The sequence below is a fragment of the Ammodytes marinus genome (assembly GCF_949987685.1).
Source record: "Ammodytes marinus genome assembly, chromosome: 1".
Lineage (NCBI taxonomy): Eukaryota > Metazoa > Chordata > Actinopteri > Uranoscopiformes > Ammodytidae > Ammodytes > Ammodytes marinus.
Genome location: NC_137230.1, coordinates 953,618 through 963,888, shown reverse-complemented (window position 1 = coordinate 963,888; position 10,271 = coordinate 953,618). Strand labels below are relative to the sequence as shown.

Genomic DNA, 10,271 nt, shown 5'->3' with positions numbered 1-10,271 from the left:
ACATGCAAATATGTAGAACTTACTCTGAAAATACAAAGTCATATTTACGCATTTACGGATCTGTTTCTGCTTGTGAAAAGGGGTTTGCATATTTGTGGATTGCCTCCTGTGAGTTTGTGAGCCACATTACATTTTTACATAATTTTGTCCAACTTCTACCACCGAGATCTGTAGAACAAGCTTTACAAATGTGAAGTGCAATAATTTGTATGTGTGTAATTGTGTTTTGTAAAGTTATATCCACACAAAGAAAAAGTGATTTGCAAATATGTAGAATTTAGGCTGTAAATGTGTATTTTAATTTTGCATTATTTTTTTTATTTTTTTTTAATGCAAATAGTTTCACCACAAAAAAAGACATGTCAACTCTTATTTACACATTTACAGAACCATTTCAACATGTGAAACTGGCTCTGCGCATTTGTGGATCGCTTCCTGTGCGCTCACGGAATATTGTCCCATTCGTGCCGCAGGGATCTGCAAAATGAGACTTGTAAAATGAGGTCTGTATTTTTTAATTCTGTATCTTTAGGTGCAGTTAGACAGGTCCACCAGCAGATGGCGAACTCGCGGCGCAGCCTTTATATACTATTTATGGGCGAACCACATGGCCCCCTTGACCAATCAAAGGAGCTTGTTTAGGGGCGGCCACCTCATTGGTTCATTTGGAGGCCTGTCACACGAACAGAGGAGCGAAAAAAGATGTCCACAGCTCATTCTCGAGTTCGTCGGACATTGTTCCTCGTGAATGAGCAGGAAAGCAGCTGGCTGCAGACTAGTGGAGCTGAGTATCGGTGATAAGAGAGGTATGTTGTTATGCTGACCCACCATTATACTATCATACAGTAGTTTGTGCGCTGGTCACCTGCGAGGGTAATCAGCATTTCTTGCTAGGCTATTTAGCGAGCTAGCTGATATGTTACACTAAGCATGATTATTTGAGTTTGTCGCCGTCATTTTTAGCACACAGACATGCCGCGACCCGCGGCAGGCAAAGCGTCTCCCTTTCATATAATATTTCAATTGTAATACAACAATATGCCAACTAATTATAGATGGTCATTTAAATGCAGGCTATACATGTGTGGGGCAGTTACCTCTAAAAAAACGTTTTACTCTTAGTAATGTGTGTGTTGGTCACCTGTGTATCTAGTAACTGGTGTTACAGGGTTAAAGTGATAGTATTGTGAGCTTGGTGTAGTTAAAGAATTGCAGTAACATTGCCAAAGTATTGTGATCAGATGAGTTTCATAATTATGCACTTCAGGGGAGATTGCCATCATAAGAATTTAGCATGGTAAAAAAAAAACATGATTAGCGTCACCTTGTTTATTTTTATAGTTTGCAAAGTAACACAAGCTGTCAAAGAAAGGTACTACAAGCCTCCCCTGACTGTTATGGTGCTGTCAGCTGGACCTGCTTTTACATACAATAATGCTAAGAAGAATACCAGGAGCCAGTACTGTAATGAGATTTTAATTAAAACATGCATACTCATATGACACATGGTTGTGTAACCTATAATGTTATGGACATTATTGTAACAGGATGTATCTTTCCCCATTTAGGAAATGCTGCTGAATCGTTTTCTGGACTGGCTGCACTACAGACCATCAAGCTCTGGACCTGGACCATCTCCAGTTCATACTGTCACGGGACCAAACCAACCTCAGATCCCTCAAGCACATGCAAAGCACTGGCTATGTTAAGGGTCATCTTTTTCATATCCCTGTTAAAAAGACCCTATAGAAATCACAAGCAAGGACTAATGACAGTGCACTAACCTAATGCTGATTAATTGGTTATCCATGAACATTTTGACTTTGTTTATTTTATGTAAGTTGGAAAATTACAGAACTAAACATGTGAATGTATTTGTAAACTCATAACTTTGTTTTACTACTCCTCAGTTGTAGTTTTCTAGAGTTATCCAACCCCACTGTCATCATGCAGTTTTATAAACGATTACTACATTCTCTGTAACTCCTATGATGACCGGGCAAGCGTAGGTTTCATGTTTGCATGTGGATGAAATGGGATGTTGCCTTTGAACCACCTCCACTCACGTCAGCCATGGGAATCTCCCATCCAATTCAGAATTTGACAAGCTATTCTCAGCTGCTCTTGGGACAGTGGAAGTGAAAACGAAGAGCAACACTAACAATTATCAAAGCACTGGAAACAGATCATTTAGTTACTGCATGCTAAAGTAGATAGATGTTTTGCTAGTTTGAAAATATGGTAGAACAAAAGTGACTTGCTCTGACATGGCATTGTTAATGGGTGAAACTATTATATTGCACACTTGTATTTTATTTGTTCTAGGTGCTAATTCTTTTTTGCTGCTGGGCCCGTTTCACAGTGTTACATTGCTTTGTGGTGTACTCCTGCCTGCTTGTTTATTTGATGTATTTCTTTACTTTTTATCCATTTCTATGGACCTATTTGTGAACCAAAAATAAAGATTGATTGATTGATATCACTTGAATGGTCACATCCAGTTTGTTGCTAGGTTTTCACTTTGTCAATGGGTCAGACCACATATCAGTACAATCTGTGTGCTCAAATAATAATTGTGTTTTTTATAACCTATACATCCCTAGAATGTATTGATGTGATAGACCTTTTATATTGGTAGCTTTTCAGTGGTTATCCCCGCTTACAGCAAAAGTATGGGCTACAGTAATTAAAAGTGAGACACTGAAGGGGAATAGGATTATATGTTCATCTAAAAGATATCAAGAAACTTTTTCAGTTGATTACTTACATTAAATAAACATTTTATGTATTACAATGTTCTCAGAAATGTAATATGACAACTTCATCTATGAATGATGAATTTATTTATATATTGTGTAATTTAAAATCTTCATGTCCAAGTCCATCCCAGATATTCTCCATAATGGTCTGAAGTGCACCAAAATGTGCAAGATGCAAACATGTGACAACCAACTCAGTGAGAAAGAGTCTGCTGCACAAATGAACCACAGAATTGGATGAAGATGCTGATTTGTGTGCAAGCATAAGGAGTACATTACATACCAAGTTGACACATTTTGAATGCTGCTGTGCATGTTCATTTATGCAAGTAAAACATATTTTGACTGAAATATGAGCCAGTTTTGTAAATATTACATAGTATAATTCTGTTGTACATGTTTTACTTGTTATACTATAAGTCAGTTGCCCTGACACAAGCAAGATATCAGATTGAATGAAGGAAAGAGGATCTCCACGGTAAACATTTTCCCGGTTATCTCAACAGTAGCTTTTTTACTTCTATACCAAAAATATCAACTTCTAAAACACTTCAATAAACTAAACTTTCCATAATCATTTTATTTTTGAGGTTATTACAGCATGTGTTCACATGTTGTTCATTGCCTGATTTATGAGATATTTGAAAAGGTATTTTTAAGACGGTATTTATTTAATTTAATTGAGGCTTTATCCATACTGGCTTCATCCAAAATAAATATTTTGGTTTGATTTTGTTTTTTCAAATGTACGCATAAGTCGTATTGCCCAACTGCAAATATTTCTGAGAACATTGTAATACATAAAATGCTTATTTAATGGAAGTAATCAACTGAAAAAGTTTCTTGATATCTTTTAGATGAACATATAATCCTATTCCCCTTCAGTGTCTCACTTTTAATTACTGTAGCCCATACTTTTGCTGTAAGCGGGGATAACCACTGAAAAGCTACCAATATAAAAGGTCTATCACATCAATACATTCTAGGGATGTATAGGTTATAAAAAACACAATTATTATTTGAGCACACAGATTGTACTGATATGTGGTCTGACCCATTGACAAAGTGAAAACCTAGCAACAAACTGGATGTGACCATTCAAGTGATATCAATCAATCAATCTTTATTTTTGGTTCACAAATAGGTCCATAGAAATGGATAAAAAGTAAAGAAATACATCAAATAAACAAGCAGGCAGGAGTACACCACAAAGCAATGTAACACTGTGAAACGGGCCCAGCAGCAAAAAAGAATTAGCACCTAGAACAAATAAAATACAAGTGTGCAATATAATAGTTTCACCCATTAACAATGCCATGTCAGAGCAAGTCACTTTTGTTCTACCATATTTTCAAACTAGCAAAACATCTATCTACTTTAGCATGCAGTAACTAAATGATCTGTTTCCAGTGCTTTGATAATTGTTAGTGTTGCTCTTCGTTTTCACTTCCACTGTCCCAAGAGCAGCTGAGAATAGCTTGTCAAATTCTGAATTGGATGGGAGATTCCCATGGCTGACGTGAGTGGAGGTGGTTCAAAGGCAACATCCCATTTCATCCACATGCAAACATGAAACCTACGCTTGCCCGGTCATCATAGGAGTTACAGAGAATGTAGTAATCGTTTATAAAACTGCATGATGACAGTGGGGTTGGATAACTCTAGAAAACTACAACTGAGGAGTAGTAAAACAAAGTTATGAGTTCACAAATACATTCACATGTTTAGTTCTGTAATTTTCCAACTTACATAAAATAAACAAAGTCAAAATGTTCATGGATAACCAATTAATCAGCATTAGGTTAGTGCACTGTCATTAGTCCTTGCTTGTGATTTCTATAGGGTCTTTTTAACAGGGATATGAAAAAGATGACCCTTAACATAGCCAGTGCTTTGCATGTGCTTGAGGGATCTGAGGTTGGTTTGGTCCCGTGACAGTATGAACTGGAGATGGTCCAGGTCCAGAGCTTGATGGTCTGTAGTGCAGCCAGTCCAGAAAACGATTCAGCAGCATTTCCTAAATGGGGAAAGATACATCCTGTTACAATAATGTCCATAACATTATAGGTTACACAACCATGTGTCATATGAGTATGCATGTTTTAATTAAAATCTCATTACAGTACTGGCTCCTGGTATTCTTCTTAGCATTATTGTATGTAAAAGCAGGTCCAGCTGACAGCACCATAACAGTCAGGGGAGGCTTGTAGTACCTTTCTTTGACAGCTTGTGTTACTTTGCAAACTATAAAAATAAACAAGGTGACGCTAATCATGTTTTTTTTTTACCATGCTAAATTCTTATGATGGCAATCTCCCCTGAAGTGCATAATTATGAAACTCATCTGATCACAATACTTTGGCAATGTTACTGCAATTCTTTAACTACACCAAGCTCACAATACTATCACTTTAACCCTGTAACACCAGTTACTAGATACACAGGTGACCAACACACACATTACTAAGAGTAAAACGTTTTTTTAGAGGTAACTGCCCCACACATGTATAGCCTGCATTTAAATGACCATCTATAATTAGTTGGCATATTGTTGTATTACAATTGAAATATTATATGAAAGGGAGACGCTTTGCCTGCCGCGGGTCGCGGCATGTCTGTGTGCTAAAAATGACGGCGACAAACTCAAATAATCATGCTTAGTGTAACATATCAGCTAGCTCGCTAAATAGCCTAGCAAGAAATGCTGATTACCCTCGCAGGTGACCAGCGCACAAACTACTGTATGATAGTATAATGGTGGGTCAGCATAACAACATACCTCTCTTATCACCGATACTCAGCTCCACTAGTCTGCAGCCAGCTGCTTTCCTGCTCATTCACGAGGAACAATGTCCGACGAACTCGAGAATGAGCTGTGGACATCTTTTTTCGCTCCTCTGTTCGTGTGACAGGCCTCCAAATGAACCAATGAGGTGGCCGCCCCTAAACAAGCTCCTTTGATTGGTCAAGGGGGCCATGTGGTTCGCCCATAAATAGTATATAAAGGCTGCGCCGCGAGTTCGCCATCTGCTGGTGGACCTGTCTAACTGCACCTAAAGATACAGAATTAAAAAATACAGACCTCATTTTACAAGTCTCATTTTGCAGATCCCTGCGGCACGAATGGGACAATATTCCGTGAGCGCACAGGAAGCGATCCACAAATGCGCAGAGCCAGTTTCACATGTAGAAATGGTTCTGTAAATGTGTAAATAAGAGTTGACATGTCTTTTTTTGTGGTGAAACTATTTGCATTAAAAAAAAATAAAAAAAATAATGCAAAATTAAAATACACATTTACAGCCTAAATTCTACATATTTGCAAATCACTTTTTCTTTGTGTGGATATAACTTTACAAAACACAATTACACACATACAAATTATTGCACTTCACATTTGTAAAGCTTGTTCTACAGATCTCGGTGGTAGAAGTTGGACAAAATTATGTAAAAATGTAATGTGGCTCACAAACTCACAGGAGGCAATCCACAAATATGCAAACCCCTTTTCACAAGCAGAAACAGATCCGTAAATGCGTAAATATGACTTTGTATTTTCAGAGTAAGTTCTACATATTTGCATGTCAAAAATTACAGGTTTGTGGATAGTGAAATACGTGTGAATCATGATACACACTTGTCAATTGCCTTCTGTGCTTTTACAAAACTGTTTTGCTTTCACAGATATTAAAGTCTAATAAACTCTTCCATATGTTACGGTTGGGTCTGGAGGACACAGGCGCAGAGACAGTATGAGTAAAAGAAGATTTATTTTAGGAGAAAACCAGCGGGGTGTTAGGACCGGGATCCGGGGAGGGAAACTGGCTGGCATGGGGGTCCAGGGAGAGAGCAACGGGGCAAGTCCAGGGGGCTGAGTGGAAGCAGGCTAGAGCGGGCAGGCAGGAGGGGTCCGAGGAGTAGTGCTGGAGAGCTAGGGCTGGAGCTGGTGGCTGGAGTCTGGCCGGGAGAACTGTGGCAGAGAAACAGGGGTTAACCAGGAAAAAGTGGAACAGAGCATAGCTGAAAACAAGTGAGCGAGAGAGTGAACTGACTGTGTGAAAAACAGAAGCTACAATCTGGCAGTGTCTGGAAGGTAGGCCCGGGTATAAGTAGCGCAGTTGATGAAGATTGAAGGCAGCTGCGAATGTTGTTAATTGACTCCAGCACACCAGGCTCCACCCCTGCAATTAGCTCAGCACACAAACACAGGTGAAAAGGGAAAACACATATAAGGCCAAGGAGCCCAAACGGGATCATGACAGTACCCCCCCCTCAATGAGAGCCTCCAGGCGAGCCACCGGGCTTCCCTGGGTTGTCCCGGTGGAACTCCTTAATAAGGGAGGGATCGAGGATGAGCTGGCGAGAAATCCAGCTCCTCTCCTCAGGACCATAACCCTCCCAGTCCACCAAGTACTGAAAGCCCCGACCACGGCGGCGAATATCCAGGATCCGCCGGACTGTGTAGGCGGGGTGATCATCAATCATGCGGGGAGGTGGAGGGGGTGTAGCTGGAGGACACAGAGGGCTGGTGGAGACAGGCTTAAGCTGGGAAACGTGGAATGTGGGGTGAATCTTCATAGATAATGGCAGTTTTAATTTGACAGCGGATGGGTTGATAACAGTTTCGATTTCAAAAGGACCAATGTAACGTGGGGACAGCTTCTTAGACTCAGTGTTGAGTGGGATGTTTTTTGAAGAGAGCCAAACCTTCTGACCTGGTGTGAACTGTGGTGCTGGAACCCGGTGTCTGTCTGCCATGCGCCGATTGCGCTCGGTGGAACGGAGCAGGGCAGCGCGAGCGTCCCTCCAGACCTTACGACAGCGTCGAAGGTGGGCCCGGACAGATGGCACCGCGATGTCGCCCTCCTGTGCTGGGAACAGAGGGGGTTGATATCCAAGGGAACATTCGAATGGGGACATACCAGTAGCTGCACTTGTCAGGGAGTTGTGGGCGTATTCAACCCATGGCAGGTGAGTGCTCCAGGAAGACTGGTTCCGAGTAGTAACACAGCGCAGCGCAGCTTCGAGGTCCTGATTGGCCCGCTCCGTCTGCCCGTTCGTCTGGGGGTGGTAGCCTGAGGAGAGACTGACAGAGGATCCTAACTCACGACAGAAAGCCCTCCATACCTGGGACACGAATTGTGGACCCCGATCGGAGACCACGTCAGCAGGGATCCCGTGGAGGCGGACCACATGCTGGACCAGGAGATCAGCAGTCTCAGACGCTGTAGGAAGCTTGGGCAGAGGCACAAAATGGACAGCCTTGGAAAATCTATCAACAATGGTGAGTATGGTAGAATTACCTTCGGACAGCGGGAGACCAGTGACGAAGTCGAGACCAATGTGACTCCAGGGGCGCCCAGGCACCGGGAGGGGACGGAGCAAACCTGAGGAGGGTTGATGCGAGGACTTACTGCGTGCGCAGACAGTGCAGGCGAGCACGAAGGCACGGGTGTCAGCCTCGATGGTGGGCCACCAGAAGTGTCGCTTGGCCAGGGACAGGCTGCGGTTAACACCCGGGTGGCAGGAGAAACGGGAATTATGCACCCACTGGAGGACCTTGGAGCGGACAGCACTTGGCACGAACAGCCGACCCTGCGGCCCGGTTCCCGGATCCGGTTCCTCCCTCAGCGCCTCTCGGATCCGTGCTTCAATCTGCCACCTGACTGCCCCCACCACACAGCCAGGGGAGATGATGGTATCGGGACTGGAGAGACCGTGGTCAACGGCAAACTGTCGGGACAAGGCATCCGGCTTCCCATTCTTGGACCCTGGTCGAAAGGTGAGCTGGAAGTTAAATCGACCAAAGATCAATGCCCAGCGGGCTTGGCGGGAGTTAAGGCGCTTGGCGGACTGGATATAGGACAGGTTCTTGTGATCAGTCCAAACAATAAAAGGGATCTCCACCCCCTCCAACCAGTGCCTCCACTCCTCAAGCGCTAGCTTAACCGCTAGCAGTTCCCTGTTGCCGACGTCGTAGTTGTGCTCTGCGGGAGACAGGCGTCTGGAGAAGAAGGCACAGGGATGAAGCTTCTGGTCCTCCGGGGAGCGTTGAGAGAGGACCGCCCCTACCCCGGAGTCCGAAGCGTCGACCTCGACCACGAACTGTAGAGCCGGGTTGGGATGAATGAGAATGGGGGCTGAAGTGAACCGCCTCTTCAGTTCCACGAACGCCGCCTCAGCCTCAGGGTTCCAAGAGAAGGGGATAGCTGGGGAGGTAAGTCCAGTGAGGGGAGCCGCTACTCGACTGTAATCCCTGACAAACCGTCGGTAGAAGTTGGCAAAGCCCAAAAAGCGCTGGAGCTGCTTCCGGGTCACGGGTTGAGGCCACTGTGCCACCGCCTGTACCTTCTCGGGGTCGGCCCTCACCTGCCCTCGCTCTATGATGTACCCCAGGAAGTCCACGGAGTCCACATGGAACTTGCACTTCTCTGCCTTGACATACAGCTTGTTTTCCAGGAGTCGCTGTAACACCTGCTTCACGTGTTGGACATGTTCCTCCTGTGAGCGAGAGAAAATCAGTATGTCGTCCAAGTACACAAACACAGTGCGATTTAAGAGGTCACGGAGCACATCATTAACCAAAGCTTGGAAGACAGCGGGGGCATTAGTGAGACCAAAAGGCATTACCAAATATTCAAAATGTCCGAGGGGGGTCTTAAATGCAGTCTTCCATTCGTCACCCTTCCGAATGCGGACAAGGTGATAAGCATTGCGGAAATCAAGCTTGCTGAAAACTGTGGCACCGTGGAGGGATTCAAAAGCAGAGTTAATTAAAGGCAGAGGATACTTGTTCTTGATAGTGATATTGTTAAGACCCCTATAGTCTATGCAGGGACGCAGGGAACGATCCTTCTTGGCCACAAAGAAAAACCCAGCCCCGACAGGAGATGACGAAGGTCGGATAATACCTGAAGCAAGGGACTCCTTGATGTATGTCTCCATTGTCTCTCGTTCAGGCCGGGACAGGTTATACAGACGACTGGATGGCAAAGGAGCACCTGGAAGAAGATCAATAGCACAGTCATAGGGCCGGTGAGGGGGCATAGAGAGAGCACGTTGCTTACTAAATACCTCTCCCATACTGTGATATGCGGCAGGGACTTGTCGTAAGAAAAGTCAAGCAAACGGTGATATAGTGTATAGCATCAGGTTTATTTTCAATCAAGAATAGCAAGAATTCTCCGCGGAGAGGTCTCTAGTTCCAACACATGTAACGTGCAGCAAAGAGTGACAATGTTCACTCAAAATCATGGACTATTTAAGGACATGTAATTGAGAGACAGACAGGTAGGGCTGGGTGGGGGGAAGGAGGGGAAGACAGGTTGGGAGACAGACAGGGCTTGAGATATACATTCATATTATAATCGTGGGTGGGGCAGGCTGCCCCAGAACAGCAGGAGGCTGTCTGCAGGAACATTGTCACCTTTCAAATGTATAGTCAGGCTGGCTCCACTCGGGAGATTGAGGGGGATGGTTGAAACTACATTTCAGTTAATCAGTTTTACACTA

At 43.7% G+C, this 10,271-nt stretch overlaps 1 protein-coding gene across 1 annotated transcript; it reads right to left on the bottom strand.

The window, feature by feature from the left end:
* Window positions 1-7,031: 7,031 nt before the first annotated feature.
* On the bottom strand, window positions 7,032-9,806 carry LOC307263623 (uncharacterized protein; the record flags this gene model as incomplete). The annotated part of the gene is made up of 1 exon (XM_080044816.1): window positions 7,032-9,806. The coding sequence occupies one exon, from the start codon at window positions 9,804-9,806 to the stop codon at window positions 7,032-7,034; it is 2,775 nt and encodes a 924-aa protein (XP_079900942.1).
* Between the last annotated feature and the right edge of the window lie 465 nt (window positions 9,807-10,271).